This window comes from Camelus dromedarius, chromosome 6 (assembly GCF_036321535.1).
Source record: "Camelus dromedarius isolate mCamDro1 chromosome 6, mCamDro1.pat, whole genome shotgun sequence".
NCBI lineage: Eukaryota > Metazoa > Chordata > Mammalia > Artiodactyla > Camelidae > Camelus > Camelus dromedarius.
The window spans coordinates 70,567,328-70,585,392 of NC_087441.1; the positions used below are offsets into that span (position 1 = coordinate 70,567,328).

The following is an 18,065-nucleotide window of genomic DNA, read 5'->3' on the forward strand; positions in this document are numbered from 1 at the left end:
AATGGGAGCACATTTAGAAACATGGAACTCTGTACCAGCATCTCAAGTTTTCTCTTCTTGGATACATATCATGTTGTTCATAAAATGACATAAGCTTGTTCTCTCTTTAATTGTTAGCTTGTTCTCCACTCTCATCCTTTTTGGAGAGGGGAGGGTGAATTATTTTGTTAGGCACTAAGAGCCAGTCTGTTACCCTGCTCCATTCTACTGTTTGTACCTAGAGCTTTCTATTGCTTGGTATTTTTATAAATTGCTTTATGTTACAATTTCAGACTCATATTTTTGAGATAAGACTTCGAAGTATGGTATACAAGAGCAAAGTAGAACAGAGCTGAACATTTAGGTCAAGCTGTTGTACCATATGTACACAGCTTGTCTTTTAAAGCTGCAACAACTGAATTTTAAAGATTGATTATTCACATTAAACAAGATGTATGTAGTATCATGCAAGAATGAGTTATTTTTAAAGGAAGCTCAGCCACTAAAATCAATGACAGGAATGAAGGGTCTTCTGCAAGTGTACCAACGGGACATTACAAGCCATAGCTACCCTGTATTACAGAGCATGGTAAGGCTACTTTAACGAAGGTAGTGGGAATGAAGGTAAAAAATTAACAACTCAGCTTGGTTCTTCTTATAGTCTTCTGTGAAGTAACAGTTTTTGATTCATCATACTGATTTACTGTATTATTAAGCAACTTATTGTTTTATATAGTAATAATCTTAAAGGAATTCAAAGTATTTTGCTGCTAACATATGATGTAGGTGAAGAGATGGAAGACCTGTGTTTGCTGATTTATTTACATAATGCAATTGTAAATTATTCACTTCAAAGAATGTAAGCCTTACTGTTTAATTGACTTTTTCACTTTTCAATCAATCAACTTTGCATTATAAAACCTAGATTATGTAATTAAAGTTTTGAATAAGCACTCAGGAGGAATCCTTTGGTTTTCACAAATAGTACTAAAGACATTATATTTTCAAATACAATTATGATAAAAATTATTTGATTTTTAGAATTGAAAAATCAGTGACAAGTAAATGAGAAAGACAATAGAAAATTTTCAGAATAGAACTACTAAAGGAAATTATATGTAATGACATTTTTTTTTAAACCTTGTGGGCTGAGTAATCCATATTCCACATTACATTTAGTTCATCTTTGCTTATCGAACCAAAAGACATCAAGCAATTATGAATCTCTCCAATGTCTCTTTACCCATTTTGTTCCAATTCGTGTTCCCTTTGGACAGGACTTGAAAACTCTAGAAGGGCTCATTATTAAGCCGTTGAAGAAAAGTCATTCTGTTGTTTCACTGAAAAGATGCTTGATGATTAGAGAAATGTGAACCTATTCTTTTTTTGAACTAATTCTTTATGCTTTTAGGCTGTGTAGTAATTTTTTCAATGAGTCTTTAATGTCTTGAATTTTTCTGAATATTTATCCAGAAAATATTTTGAAACTGTATACAACTATAATTCTCAAATTTTATTTATCCCAATGAAATCATTAATTGTATCACCTGATTTAAGATTCATTAAATATAAAAAATACTGCTTAGAACAAGAAACAGTACTCATTACTTGTAAAACAATGGATTTTAACTTCTAGGTATCATAGCCTTTTAGAGAGATAATTCTAATAATTTTGAATCTAAAATTTATATATGCATAGTATAGTATGTATTTAAATATAGTATAGTATATATATATATATATATAATTGGTTTCATAAGAAAGGAACAATAATGAAATAACTCGAGAAACAATGATAGCCTAGTCAACTTTCATAAAATTTTAGTTTGCTTGTCTATTGCATTGGGTTATAGATCTGAAATTTTCTAAGCATGGATATTTCATCATTTCACTGAAATACTGAAGATTTATGTATTATGTGTATTTATGGTTTATATGATTATGTGGCTTGCTACTTCCATTAAACTTTTTTTCTCTGTTTGAACTATGCTTACGAATGCTACCAAACACGAATGAAAGTTTGTTTTGAGATCATGTATAAACAAATGATCAGAACAGACTCATCATCCCCACTTTGAATTAAAATAAAATGCAATATCATTCCTTATAGAATTGATAATGATGAATATGATAATGTGTTTATTAAACTGGGTACATAAACAGTCAAATTTGGAAATTTACCATAAAGAGACACAGATTTCTATCACCTCCCATAAAAGAAATAACACCATACATTTGAATGGTACTTTGTATTTTTCAAAGCACTTTTTTGTACATTTTTTCAAAACTTACGGATTTGATAATAAAAATTACATCTGCATTTTTTGTAGTCAAACAGAAATACCAAAAGGTTAATTGATTTACCCTACTTTGCACAGTTAGCTGACACCCGACTTGGGTTCAAGTCTACTGTTGGTGACCTCCTGACACTTTTCATTTATTTAATCATTCAAACTTCTATTCACATCTGCATGATTACAGAAAACATGGGGTGTGTAAGCTAGTAACACATAAAAAAATTACAGTAAGATGGTATGAAACCCTGTTTTCATCTTAACATGTTTACAATGGAAGATATTTTGTTTAGAGTGTTTGTTTGTGGTTCAGTTTATTACTTTCAATTGATTAAATTTTTGTTGTTATTGTTGTATTAAACCATGCATGTTGCAGCTTATCAACAAAAATCTATGAATTTTTTTGTGAGCGAAAAAAAAAATTAGGACCACCTGTGGGAGCGGCTGATGGCCCCTTCCTTCCTGGTGGCCTATCATAAGGACTGTTCTCCGAGCTTGCACTGGGTTCCCTCCTGAACACACAGGCTCTTGCTGTGGCTTTAGGATTCCGCTTTCCTGGTTGTCTTTAAAGGTCTGCACTTGTACAGCAGCAGCTGCTCACAGTTTGAAGACATTGTAGAGCAGCGGTGGTGATGTGGGCAGCCACGTGTATTTAGGGTGTGGCTGGGATGAGCTGGTTGGTCAGTGGAAGGAAGAGCAGCTCTGGGGAGAGTGAGGGACGGTGGCAGCAGCCCAGCACATAATTAATTACACATGCTTACTACATGCTGCTGCAGGGTGGGCCAGTTTCTGAAATGTAAAGAGAGCTTATTTTGTTTTTTCTTAGCCTGCTAACTGTGCTTAAAACAAAGCTGTAATACAAAAGTCTTAGAGGAAATGAATCCTCTTCATTTGGATGGAATGGTTAAGAATGAAAACCAAAAACTGTACCAGTTTCATCCCACTAATGTTTCATTCTTGATCCCAGAATTTCTCATGTTCTGATTTTGCTTTTCCAGGGTGGAATGTCTACCAAATAGATACAGCATGAATGACACCCATTAGATAAAAATATGGTATCCGGGGCTTCCAATTCCTAATGTCCTTGTCAGACAAGCCCAAGGGAGGTGGGATTAAAGCAATTCTAAACAAGATGCTTCAGCACTTCAAGGTGCCAAGTGCCAAACACTGCTTTAACCACATTAACTGTACTAAGTTTTTCATCCTGAAACACCTTTTAACATCTTTGGTACTGTTATTATTAACGTTATTTCACTTTACAGATACTGAAGTCCAGAGATGTTAAGTAATGTGCCTAAATGGCAGAATCAGGTAGTGTAGTTTCAGAGTAATTTTCTTTCCTTTTTTTAATTGAAGTAGAGTTGATTTACAATGTTGTGTTTGTTTCCAGTGTACAGCATAGTGATTCGGATGTATACACACACACACACACACATACACACACACATATATATACATACATACACACACTTTTTCAGATTCTTCTCCATTATAGGTTACACATGATATTGAATATAGTCCCCTAAGTACTGTATAAAATAGGTCTTTGTTGTTTATTATGTATATATATATATATTTTATACACACACACACATATATATATACACACACACATATATATGGATGTGTTTTGTTAATCCCAAGGTCCTAATTTATCCCTAACTTCTTCTCCCCCTGGTAACCATGTTTGTTTTCTATGTCTGTGAGTCTGTTTCTCATTTGTAAATAAGTTCATTTATATCACTTTAAAAATATTTTATATATATATATATATGTATATATATATCACATCCTTATCCATTCATCTGTCAGTGGACACTTAGTTTTCTTCCATATCTTGGCTATTGTAAATAGTGTCGCTATGAACACCGGGGTGCATGTATATTTTCAAATTAGAGATCCTTCTGGATATGCATCCAGGAATGGAATTTCTGGATCATATGTTAACTCTATCTTTAGTTTTGTAAGGAACCTCCATACTGTCCTCCATAGTGACTGCACCAATTTACATTTCCACCGACAGGGTGGGAGGAATTTCTTAATCACTGGATTATATGGTTCTTGGGATGGGCATGGCAACAATTTCAGTCCTTGACTGGGCTCATTTGTTTGTTTTTGCCATGATGTCTATCCACCAGAAGCTTGTTTTTCACTGGTCCATTCCCTATGTAGTTATGTCAGAGCAGATTTGAATCTCTCACTGATTTATTTCTTTGTAAATTTCATAGAAATAGAGTCTAATTGTTCTTAACACAATTGTTCTATTTCAAGAGAAGCTTAATGAATCACATTGTTCTAGGTCAAGGGTCAGCAAATGGTGGGCCATGGCCCCAGTTCTACCATAGATTGGTAAGTGAAGTGTTTTTGGAACACAACATGTTCATCTACTTACTTTTTCTGTGGCTAGTTTCATGCTACACTGGCAGGGTTGAACAGTTGTGACAGACACTGCCTGGACTGCAAAAAAATTTTATCCTCTGGTCATTTCAGAAAAATTTGCCAACCCTTGTTCTGCTCTTGATGGTACAAGAGACCAAGGAAAAAGGTAAGTTTGATTCAAGCTATGTTTTGACTAAACCCTTGAAATCTGTACCCTTTTGTTTCTACTTATCAGAGGAAGAAAGTATAACAGTGTTTAACAGCATAATTCCCTAAAATACAGTTTCAATAACGACTAATTTTTCATGACAGCCTTCAAAGTTGAGTAACTCATGAAGAGAACTTTAAGAACTCTTCTAACCGAGTGTTTCCTCTATGGAGGGCTCTGGCTGAAGTACTGAGGAGGGGTGGAAGAGATGCAGAACATGATTCTAGATGATGAGGTGTTCCCTAGTTAGAGAAGAGGTATAATTACAAATTGTTGGGGTGACGAATCTTGACTCAGCCCCAGTCTGTAACAAGTCCTCCTACTAGAAAACTATCACAGTCAGCTTTCTCATGGAGTTAGACACGTGGTACCTCTCCACTGAATGGTGGGAAACAGGACCCATCTCTTCTCTTATTCATCTCTGTACCCCTCAGGGCGACCAGGAGAGTGCGGTGCTTTATGGGCACTCAGTTCAAACTTGTTGGACTTGACTTTCCTGTCAATACAAGACGATACAATAAAAAGCCATCTCTCTGTACCTTATGAATGACAATGTGTGAATTCCTCCATGGTTGCTTTCCATCCCACTCTCTCCCATATCCATCGGGAGCAAGCTCCGTTGGGAGCTAGTAAGGAGGGCAAAGGTATTAAAAAAAATTTATGGTACACATTGTAAAATTGATTTAAAAAACTGAGCAAACTTTTCCTGTAAGAAGGAAAAGCTTTTTAATATGCTGTCAGGAAATCCTGTGAGATTTCATTGGCCTTGGCATCAAAGGTCTGTAATGAAGATATTGTGTCTTCCACTGGGAAACATTGCATAGAGAGAGGCATCTGCTATGGTTCTTTAGATTTAATTTGTTGTCTTTAGTAATATCAGAAATCTCTTCTTCGAGCCTTTCCTCAATGTAAGAGGAAGGATGCTCCCATATCTTACCTGTTTTGTCAGTTCCTGCCTGGAATAAATACCTCCCACCAGTCCTTTTACTCTTTCTTAAATACAAACATAAAGTATTAGGAAGATTACTTCTGAATCCTGTTCTCCCACTGGAGGTGCTCATGTGATCTGCCTCCCGCACCTCGGCCAGATGTCTGCTCCTAATTCTCAAATCATGTCCTTCCGAAGGGCCTGCTTCTTTCTTCTCAAAGAAGTAGCAGAGGATGGGTTCACCTGCATAGTCATACATCCCATGACAAACCTTCTGACCGGTGCTGCTTGCGGAGAGAGCTCATTTTCTGCAAGTGAGCCTGAAGGCTTTGTGTGGTCTCACCCCTTCCCCCATGACCCACTACGAGCTCCTTTGACTGGGTTCCAGAATTCTGAATTGGTTCAGTGGCAGATTCAAAAAGCTTTCTTTTCATCTTGACTGCTGTTCTCAGAGCTGTCTCTCTCCCACAGAAAGTTCTTTTTAAAACCTTCCTTTCTAAAGAATTTTACTGTAACCCCATAAGGATTCAAGTTTTATCTTCCTTTTGTTCCTTTTCAACATCAATTAGCTGTTGAGGCAAACTGAGAAAAGATAAATCTACAGTTTTGAACTAGGAATATGATTCAAAGCTGACACTGGCTTATCAACCTGATGTTTCTCTATCCTTTTCCCTTTAATATTTGCTGATACAAGGTAAAAATGTTCCATACATGTTTGCTAAAATGTTCGGGAATAGAAAAAAAAAAATACCAAAACTAAAAAGCAAACAACAACCCCCACCAAAAAAACCAAAAAACAAAAACAAAAAAACCCCCAAACCAAACCAACAAAACAGACAAAAATTAACTCTGACACTCTAAAGTGGAACATCTGTTTTAATTTCCTCACTACTTTTAATTGCTCCTACACATAATATACTGATTTCAAAGGAAAGAAAATTAGCCTTTAAGTCAACTTAAGGGACATCTTTTAAATTGCGAATGTCTAACTGAATCACAAAAATCTTTGTGTTCATCTGTTGTGAGGCTTTTATGAGGTTGACAAATTCCAAGAGGAGTGAAAGCTGAACCCCATAAAACATTGTGCATAAAACACTGTGTATTCCTAAGGGTGTGGGATTAAATTGCCACTTTACAAATTAGCAAGAAGGATTCTCTATAGACAAAAAAAAAATTTTCTCCCATCCAGGCGATGAAGCTCCCTGGAGTGAACAGCTTCCATGCACCCAGCGCCCTGACAACAACAACTATGTAAGACAAAGACACAGTGGCTAACCATTTCAATGGCACTGTCTTCTGGCTAATAATTTCTAGTTTGACTCTTTTGGTAGGTCATTGGCTACAAAAAGCACGACTAACTGTATGGGAGTAAAGTCAGCTTGGGTTTTACTTGTTTGGAGTACCAACTGGACAGGGTACACACACTTGGCATGTATTTCCATGGCCTTCAAAACACACCTCTAGTGGCATTTGGTAAAAACACACTTTCTACAAGAAAATACATTCCAAATCTATGTAACTTAAAAAATTGCAAAGCCAGAAAATCACTTGGCTTTCCTTGTGGCTTTAAATTATTATGTTTGTGCCTTTTGTTCTATGTTTTGGTTTGTTCCCCCTGTGATGCACTATTACATCCAAATTTCATGGTCATCTACCACCTCTCTGGTTTCCTTTCAAAAAATTTGGTTTTTCTTTTTTTTTTCACTTTCTTCTCTCTCTTTTCTAACATGAATAAATTAAACATTCTAAAGCCATCATTTAAACATGGGTGCTTAAACTCTTGGGAAATAAATTATGCTGGCCCAGTTCTGACAAGCTAGTTTCTTTCTCAGATATAACATAAATTCTCAGGTTTAACTTAATGTTCAAAACTTCTAACTACACCCAGTTTTCCAAAAATGCTTCTTTTAGGCGTTTTAATCCTATTCAAATAATTTAAAAAGGTTTACATTTTGTCTAGAAAGTACAGAATGGTGAATCGATTTAGCCAGACATTTCAGAGCAGAGGAGAAACTCATCTGGAAATAATGAGTAGACTTGCAGTGGGTAATCCATCCAAGGGCTGAAGATATTACATCTCCAATATAGGGAACTATTAAAACTATTGTGCATCTATTTCAAAAGAGAAAAAAAATCAAGTATCTCATTTAGAATATTGCAAGGAATACACTTTAGTGGTACTCCCCCATAAATGAAAGAGGCTATAATGTAGAGAATCCTGCACATAGAGGCATTTCCTTAAACAAATACTGTTAATCCTGCTTTTGTTTTTCAAACCAGTTAATTTTAAGATAATGCTTAAAGAGTGATAGGAATTTTTCCAATTGTCAAATGAATGCCTTTCCCCAAGCTACCAAATATTGAATGCAATTCATGTTTAGTTATTTATATTATACAAATATGCTCTCTGAAACATTTGCAGCATTAATGTTTGACTGCTGTAGCCATATGCTGTCAAATTTATATGCTTGCTAAATTCTTCCTTGCTGGTTCAGAGAGTGTAAGTCATGTTCCATTAAATGATTCATAAATTAAAGAAACTTTTAAAGAAAACTGGAAAGAACCAAGGTTTCCTTTTGGTCATGTTTCATGCACTGGGCTAGGATAGTTTTCCCAAAATATTTACAAAAATAATTCATTAATTCAGTAGGTTAGCATTTGAGAAAGAAACATGACATATAGGAGGTCGAACATTTAATACTCACTGTAGAGAATAGTTCCATTCAAAGTGTTTGTTTTTATCATTAAGTAGATGGTAACACTTCTGTTATGTTCCTTCTCCGGGACAAGCTTCAGCTCCTCCAAGAATGTAAAAAAAGGCAGTTCTAAATAGGAATTCCCGTTGAACGATGGAAAAAATAAATCTGCATCTAAAAAAAAAGAGATCATATTAATATAACCTGATGGCATTCTATTGCTAATCAAGTAGATAAGAACATAGTGTTTATAGTTATCACTTAAAATGATGACACTGATATTTATAAATATTCAATCCAACTTCAGGAAATTTAGATAATTTTTAGATAATAAGGATAACAAAATTTGTGAAGCCATTGTCTCAAATAATCAATCACCAGTCTGGAGAAAAAAACTTGAAGCAAAAAATTTAATTTGTTGTTCATGGATGGGCTGTAAGGGTGAGTAAACACTCTGAAATTGTATGAAATAATCTGTGTCCTTGCATATGTAGGCATAGTAGATTTCACTAGATTCTTAAACTATTCTGTGATACAAATGGCTGTACATCAAATAATACACTTAAAATCCATGAATTTTATTTGATGCAATCAAACCTCAGTTAAAAAAAGTCTGTGAAGCAAAAAGATTAGAAATGTATCACAAAGAGGGATTTTATTAATTCATTAATGTTCAGTGCTTTTCAATAATATTCAGATAAGATATTTTGTAAGTAGTATTACTATACTATGCAAGGTGATTAATACTTTTTTAGAGTTATCATTTTAGAATTATTAATCTTTTAAGTAAATTAATCTCATAAAATCTGGAGTCAGGCTCATGAAATTTGGAAAGTATTTTTTTGTCAGACATTGTGTGTAGCCTGGGTACACTGAACGAGCATAACACATGGGAGGCTGGAAACGCAATTTTATTTTTGTCTCTCTCACAGTGGGGGAAATTTTCTCCGCTTCTGGATGAAAACTTGGCGGTCCCTATGAGTCTTACCTTCCTTCTAGGTTATGCAGTGATTCAGAAACTAATATCCAGTCTAAGGCATTGTTGGACACTTAAATCTTCCCTCAGAGAGGTGCTGCCCAACCCCCTCCGCCTGCCAACAGCTGCAGGGCACTGGCACTTGGACCCCTGCTGTCTGTCTTCAGGGGCACAAGGAAGCTCCTTCCTGTTCTTTTTCTCGTCTTAGTGCCCCACCCTCAAGCCAGCTGCTGCTTCTGATACTCCAGCTCTGAATGTAGGGAAGGCAAAGTGGGTGGAAAGGGGAGAGAAGTATGCAGAGAGCTGTGAGAGCCGGCCACCCAGACTGCCGTAGGGAGCCCTATCCCCAGCTTGTTCCTCTTCCGCTTCCTAGATCTTAGCATCGACTCTCCCAGCCTTAGAAATCGCATCATTGTCCACCCATCTCTTCTCAAACTAGTTGGGGTTCCTGTCACCTCTTTCTTAGATCAAACATTGCAACTTTCCTTCTGCTACCACTGCCCTTGTTTAAGTTCTTATTATTTTTCAACTCATCTGTTGGCAACAGCTTCTTTCTAACTGGCCTCCCTCCCCACAGAGACTATTAGCTGTCATCGCTGTGACGTCCGCTTTAGTCAGTTGTAATTAACTAAGATCTTTGATGAAAACCTTCAGTAACTTCCGATCTACCCTGTCCCCTAGACCATATTTCCCGGTATTTGCTGTCACCAAGGAGCATCGAGCCTAATGTGTAATGTGAGGCCAGATGAAAGGGAGAATCTAACAAAATGCGCCCCATCTGTCTTCTGGACGGCTCTCTCTCCCTGGGAAGATCTGCGTTTCACTCATCTCTGCAGCCCCTTATGGCGTGACTAGGTTTGTACATTTTAGGCAAAGCCATTCTTAGACAAATAACAAAAATACAGCTAAAACTGTCATTTGTGGTGGTTTTTTTGGGGAAAAAAGGACAGAAAGACATTCTTATAATTAAAATGGAATGAAGGAAGACTACAGAGATGGGCTTCTAGCTTTTTTTTTTTTTTGTGGTTAAGCTTTTCACATTATTGGTAAATCCACAAGAAATTTTCTTTATGTGAGGGTTCACCTATGAATGAAACCACTTGTAAACCCATAATCAGGTTTACTTATTCTGAGAAGTGGTGAACTCACCGAGAACAATAAAAAGCATAATTCAATTTGCCAAAAAATGCCTTCCACACTGCTTCACAGGAGTGCGTCTTCTGTGTAATTTAGGCATGTGTACCTACTTCCTGGCTTACTCCTTCCTTGAGCCTTTATTTTCATAGCTGACAGGTTTTACGAAAATTATGACAGGAAATAACAATTATGAACAATAAACATTTGCTATTGAATTGCTTTCTAACCATATTAATTTTTGTTATCATCATGTTTAGTGGATATGTTGAAAAACAGAACTGCCCTGAATGTGGAAAACAAGATTAATTGGGGTTAGATGGAGTGTTTCCCTGCTGCTTCCAGAAGCCTCTTCAGGCAGTGCTGTTTGAACACACTCCAAATTTATTTTTCTTCCAATTAAAAATGGAAAAAAAATCCAATATCTTTATATGGAAATCTGTGTTAAACAGCTTACAAAATATGTCCTTCAGTAGTTAATGAGTGACTTCTGATTATAACATAGACATCTGTAATGTTTAAATGTATTAAAAGATCATATAGATTGATCTAAGTAATTATATTAATTTTTATATGGTTAACAAAATTTAAAATCCATCTGGGTCATGGGAAAATCCAACCAATTAACCCAAAAGAAAGATACTTTAAAACCCTAAATTATCTAAAACTCTCAAACTATCAAAGGAAGGTACGGAACCATAGTATTGAGCTGGAAGCATATTAGGTTAAAAATATGGATGAATTTAATTTTTTTTCACCAAATGTATTTCTATGATATGAATTAGAACATAGTCAATTAATAACAACAACACTTTGAAATTTTTATCCAGGAGAGCACTTTGGAGTACTTTACGATAAAGAAAACACAGAAGAGATGAATATTTTTACTCTTAACATAATGCAACAGAGCAATGCCAGTGTTATTCATTCTGAGTAGAAATGGAACTCTTTGTCTACATTGTGAGTCATAATCCTTTTAGTCTTATAAAAAGGTGTTCTTGATTGAACCCTAGAAAATGGCATACTAACATACAAATAAAGTTACAAATGCAGTGAATCACAAATTATCCATATGCCTTTATTGTAATTCCTGGTATTAGAAGAAACATAATATTGTTTGCTATTCCTCCTTTATAATGGAAATAAATTTGATTTACTCAGCAGACATTAAAAATTCATACTCTTGAAATGCTTTCATTGAGTTTTTCTTACTTTCCCCAGAAAGAACATCATATAAATTCTACGACTGAATTTACAGAAAGGAGATAAGACTGATGTAATACAATTATTACTACATATTTTGTTTTTAGTTTAAAAAATTACATTCTTTCTTTTATGAGTCTAATTTTATTAAATTCTGTGATTAAAAAGAATATCACCAGTTAATAAGTCCATATATCTGTCTTTCTGAAGGATTCATCACTGAAAAATAATATATCTAATCAATGATATTGAAAGCCACAAAAGTTATAATTATCTCTCTTATTCTAAAATTATAAAATTAAGTTCCAAGACCAATGAAATAGAATTAGATGCTATATATATTAATTGTGAGAAACTTCAGTGTCTTAAAGATTGATATATATATAAATATATATAGTATTTATAATATTATACATAGTACTGTAGTATATAGCACATATAAATTGCACTAAATATTTTTAACACATCACACATTTTTCTTATTTTAGAAGTAAAAAAAAAATGTTTTAGATTTGGATGGGCTAAATTATTACATTTACTTGGGTAATTTCCCCGTGTTAGACATTCAACTTTATATTAATTCATAAAAGTCAATCAATTTGTCAAGTGCCTGATAAGAATTATCACTGTATTTCTTTTTAAAACATATATCAAATGTATTATTATTATTTTTTGAAGAATGGTCAGTATCAAATACCCTTGTTGTTGCTGCTAGCCCAGCTGCTGTTTTTGCTGCATCTACTTTCCTCCCCCAGAAAAGCACTTGCAAAAATCAGGACAGGACTAGTATTTCTCCTATTGACCATAGGCACTTCACTCCTCAATTTAAAGCATGAAGAGTTGCTCTGCATCTGTCCAAGGCATGCACAAGGAAACAAGGTGTGATTAAAAAAAAAACAAAAAAAAACCTTTCTCATCCGTCATTGTCACAGCCAATGTAGCAATACTGGTTTTTATCCCTTGGTTTCTCTGTCAAGAATGGCTGATCATCATGATCTGCCCTCTGACCCTCTCAAAAATCTGAAGCTTTGAAGCTATGACCCTGCCTCTTTCCTCTTAGAAAATAAAACCAAGTAAAATTTTAGTACGCCAAAAATATCTTCCATGAAGTAAAACTGCAGCTAGGACAAGAAAGATACAAAGAACCATGAACATCTCACACTGCACTTGACATGCTGTCGTAATAGCTACCAATCTGTAGTCTATTTCTATACCTTCTTTCTTCCCTCAGTTTAGAAATTTTCCCTGAGTGATCTCATTTGTTCCTATAACTTTAGCTACTTTTTAGCTTCTGAAAACACTCAAATTTTCATCTTTAGTTCAGATAGCTTCTGACTTTATATATCCAGCTGCCAACTATATAGATCCACAGGGAGGGAATAGAGGCAACCTGAACTCAGTATGTCCGAAACAGTTTGTTGTTTTCTCTCTTTTGAACTTTGATCCTCCTTCTCAATATCAAGTCAATAACATCTTCCTTCTTATTAACACAAATACTTGTTAGATATTCCTGTTACAGCCCTTATTCAGCTGCACAGTGATACTTCCTGCCATGACTCACTGTATGATAGCTGCGAGCTCCTTAAACGCAGATATCATGGCTTAACTTTTCTTCTTCTAGTTTTATTGAGCTAGAATTGACATTGAGCAACTGTGTATTTAAGGTGTACAGCATGATGATTTGATTTACATACATCGTGAAATGATTATCACAATGTTTATTGAACAAGCATCATCTCACATAGATAGAAAATGAATGAAACAGAAAACATTTTTTTCCTTGTGATAAGAACTCAGGATAACTCTCTTAAAAAAATTCATAGATAACATAGAGCAGTGTATACTTATCATGCTGTGCACTATATCCCTACTAATTTATGTTATAACTGGAAGTTTGTACTTTTTGACTGCCTTTATGCAATTCCCCATCCCCCATTCCTCACCTATGGTAATCACAAATCTGATCACTTTTTCTATGAGTTTGTTTTCTGTTTGTTTGTTCTTGAAGTGTAATTGACCTACAACACTATATTAGTTCCTGCTACACAACATAGTGTTTCCAAATATTTCTATACATTTAAAAATGATCACCATCATAAGTCTAATTACAATATGTCACCACACAAAGATATTACATCATTATTGACTGTATTCTCCACACTGCACACTTCACATCTGTGACATTTATTTTGTAACTAGAAGTTTTGTATCTCTTGATCTCCCTCACCTATTTCTCCCCTCCCACTGCCCATTTCCCCTCTGGCAACCATCTGTTTGTGTCTTTGACTCTGTTTTGTTATGTTTGTTCATTTGTTTTGTTTTTTCAGGTTCCACATACAAGTGAAATCATACAGTATTTGTTTAGATTCCACATATAAGTGAAATCATATAGTATTTGTCTTTCTTGGACTTACTTCACGTAGCACAATACTATCTAAGTCCTGTCATATTGTCTCAAATGGCAAGACTCCGTTCTTTTTTCTTGCTGTATACTATTCCATTCTCTCTATACAGCTCCTTCTTTATCTGTTCGTCTATTGATGGGCACTTAGGTTGCTTCCCTGTCTTGACTATTGTAAACAATGCTGCAGTGAATAGAGAGGTGCATATCTTTCCTAATTAGTGTTTTCATTTTCTTCAGACATGTACCCAGGAGTGGAACTGCTGGATCATATGGTAGTTTTAATTTTTTGAGGAATCCATATACTGTTTTCCATAGTGGCTGCACCAGTTTACATTCCCACTAATAGTACACAAGAGTTTCCTTTTTTCCGCATTCTCACCAACACTTGTTATCTGCTGTCATTTTTTTAAAACAACTTTACTGTGGTATATGACTCCTGTACAATCAACTATACATATTTCAGATGTACAATTTGATGAATGTTGATAGAAGTACACATCCATGAAACCACGACCCCAGTCAAGATAGCTCACATTTCCATGTCTCCCCAAGAGGTGCAAATTTCTAATTCCCAATTTATCCCTCCCCACCCCCTTTGCCCCCAGTAACCGTAAGTTTGTTCTCTATGTCTGTGAGTCTGTTTCTGTTTTGTAGATAAGTTCATTTGTGTCCCTTTTGTGTTATCTGTTGTCTTTTCAATGATAGCCATTCTGACAGGTGTGAGGTGCAATCTCATTGTGGTTTTAATTTGCATTTCCCTGATGAGTAGTGATGCTGAACATCTTTTCCCTGTGCCTATTGGTCATCTGTGTGTCTGCTTTGGAAGAATGTCTGTTCAGATCCTCTGCCCATTTTTTTTAAATCAGGTTGCTTGAGGTTTTTTTTTTTTTTTTTTTTTTTGATGTTAAGTGTTATGAGTTCTTTTTATATTTTGGATATTAGGCCCTTATTGAATATACCATTTGCAAATCTCTTCTCCCATTCATAATGTAGCCTTTTCATTTTGTTGATAGTTTCCTTCACTGTGCAAAAGCCTTTTAGTTTGATGTAATCCCATTTGTATATTTTGCTTTTGTTTTCCCTGCCTGGGGAGACATATGCAAAAAATATTAGCATGATTAATGTCAAAGAGTGTTCTGCCTATGTTTCTTTTCAGAAGTTTTATGATTTCAGGTCTTAAATTTAAGTCTTTAATCCACTTTGAATTTATTCTTGTGCATGATTTGAGAGAGTGGCCTAGTCTGATTCTTGTGATGTAGCTGTTCAGTTTTCCCAACACCATTTACTGAAGGGGCTTTCTTTTCCCCATTTCATATTTTTTCCTCCTTTGTCATAGATTAGTTGCCCATATGAGTGTGAGTTCACTTCTGAGCTCTCTACTCTGTTCCATTGATTTGTGGGTCTTTTTTTCAGGAGTCATCTGCATGTCCTCTTTGGAAAAATGTCTATTCAGATTCTCTGCCCATTTTTAAATCAGGTTGCTTATTTTTTGATGTTGCATTGTCCTTCTGTTGTGGCGGGCTGGCTACTGTGGGCAATCTCATGGGCGTGGCTGCTCCCTGGTCTGCTTGGCTGCCTGGCCCTTTCTTGTCGGGGGCAGAACTGGGTCATGAAGCGGCTGGCTGTGGAGCTCTGGGCATCTAGGGAAAGTGTGGGCCCACTGGTAGGTGGAGCCATTTTCCAGTACGGGTGGTTGTAAGGCGTCCAAGATCTAATGTTGGCCTGCTGGTGGAAAGGCCAGTTCCTGACGTGGCTTGCTGTGGGGTCCGTGGACTGACATCCATATCCTGGTGGGTTGGGCCAGGCCCACGGGATCTCAGGGCTGGTGCCAACCCAGTGGTGTGTGAGGCTGGGTCCTGGGGCTAGTGCCAATGCACTGGTTTGCTGGCCCGGGTCCTGAGCCCTCTGGTGGGCAGGCCTAAGTCCCGGCATGGCTGTGGACTCAAGGTGTCCAAACTGCTAGTGGCTGTGGCTGTGTCCCTCCCTGGGGAACCCCTTGGCCTGTGTTGTTTCAGTACTGCTGCAGTACAGGTGGGGCCAGGTCCCAGCATAATAAGCTAGAGGGAGGATTCCAAAATGGTCACTTGCCTGCACCAGTGTCCGTGAGGTAGAATGCGCTCCCCAGGATGGCTTCTGCCTGTGTCTGTGCCCCCAGGTGAGCTCCAGGTGCCTCCTGCTTCTCCAGGAAGTTCTCCTAGGTCAGCAGGTGGGTCTGACCCAGAATCCTTTCAAATTACCGCTTCTGCCCTGGGTCCTGGAGTGTGTGAGATTTTGCATGTACCTTTTAAGAATGGAGTCTTTATCTCCCATGGTGCACAGGCTTTCCTGAAATGAAGCCCCACTGGCTTTCAAAGCCAAACATCTGGGGCTCATCTTCCTAGTGCAGGACCCCTGGGCTGGGGAGCTCGATGTGGGGATCAGAGCCCTCCCTCCTTGGGGAGAGCCTCTGGGACTGTAATTAACTTCCCACTTGTGGGTTGTCCACGCAGGGGTGAGTGTCTTGACTATTCAGTTTCTATTCAGTGATTTACTGTGCGATTATACATTGCTGATAATACCTCTATTAGACAGTACCTGGAAAATAGAATGTATCTAGCCACCTTGGTTAGATACATGGGTGCTAAAGGATGGGAAATATGTTCCTGTGAAAATTAAGCATCCTGACACTTAAGAAATTTTTGTGGGTTCTTTCATCCAGAGTGTATAGAATAGCCCTGCCCAGAGCCAAAAACAATATATAGCTGCTGGCAGATAACTTGGTGTCATGAAGGAGAAAGCTGAGGACCAATTTGACTCCCCAAAAACGATGTGGTGGAGAATGTGAAAGAATTTGCTTCTTTTTGTGTACTGCTTTATCTCAACCCAAGTCATATATTCAAATTATTGTTTTATATAGACAATTTTTTCTTTCTGATTTTTTGACTTCAATTCTGGAATCATTGTCCTTATTCTGGATGTTCTTCCTTTTCAAGTTGCTTTAGTGAGTATTTCTGCTGGGAAAACCTCTCAGTTTTTTTTTTTTTTTTCCCTGAAGATGTATTTATTTGCACTATATTCTTCAATGAAAGTTTAGCTGTGCAAACATTTGTAGACTGACCTTTAGTTTCTCTCTGCAGTTTGAAGGTTTTATTTCTCTCTTGGTTGAATTCCATTGTTGATGTTTTCAAACAATTAGAAATGGGCTAGAATAATTAAGGATGCTATGCATTCTCTTTCTACCCACCCCATTTTCAACTTCTCTCACATATTTGCTTTATCTCAATCAGATCTAACTTCATGTACTTTATTCTTTTCTCAGCTATATCTAATCTTCTATTTAATTTATCTATTACATTTTCAATGATTATATATTTGATTTCATCGCCTGGAATTTTGTGATAGCCTTTTTTCTGCCTTGCTTATTGTTAAGTTCCCTCTTGTATTTTCTTCAGCATTTTATATGGAGTAATTTTATTTCTGAATTTAATAAATCTAACATTCAAAATCCTTGGGGTATAATGCTGCTTTTTGAAGTAAACAAGGAGGTATGTTTTAACTGACATTCTGTTTTTTTAAAATTGTGGAGTTAATTTTGATTGGTGTTTATTGATGAGTATCCATGGAGACCTGATTTATGGAATTCGGATTAGTAAATTTATGGAATTTGGATTGCTTCTTTCAAATATCTTGAGGTTTTCAAATGAGACTTCAATAATTATTGAAGTATAGTCAGTTTACAATCTGTCAATTTCTGGTACACAGTATAATATTCCAATCATACATATACATACTGATACTCCTTTTCATATTCTTTTTCTTTTTTTTCCTTTCTTTTTGCTTCCTAGTTTTATTTTATTTTTTTTTAACATTTTTTATTGATTTATA

The 18,065-nt window shown here is 36.2% G+C and overlaps 1 protein-coding gene across 1 annotated transcript in view; it reads right to left on the reverse strand.

Annotated features, from left to right (window-relative positions):
* Window positions 1–18,065, reverse strand: part of EYS (eyes shut homolog) — a 1,182,030-nt gene that overhangs the window by 204,738 nt on the left and 959,227 nt on the right. Inside the window, 1 exon segment of the mRNA XM_031455943.2 lies at window positions 8,494–8,658. Coding sequence (XP_031311803.2) covers window positions 8,494–8,658 — 165 coding nt within the window.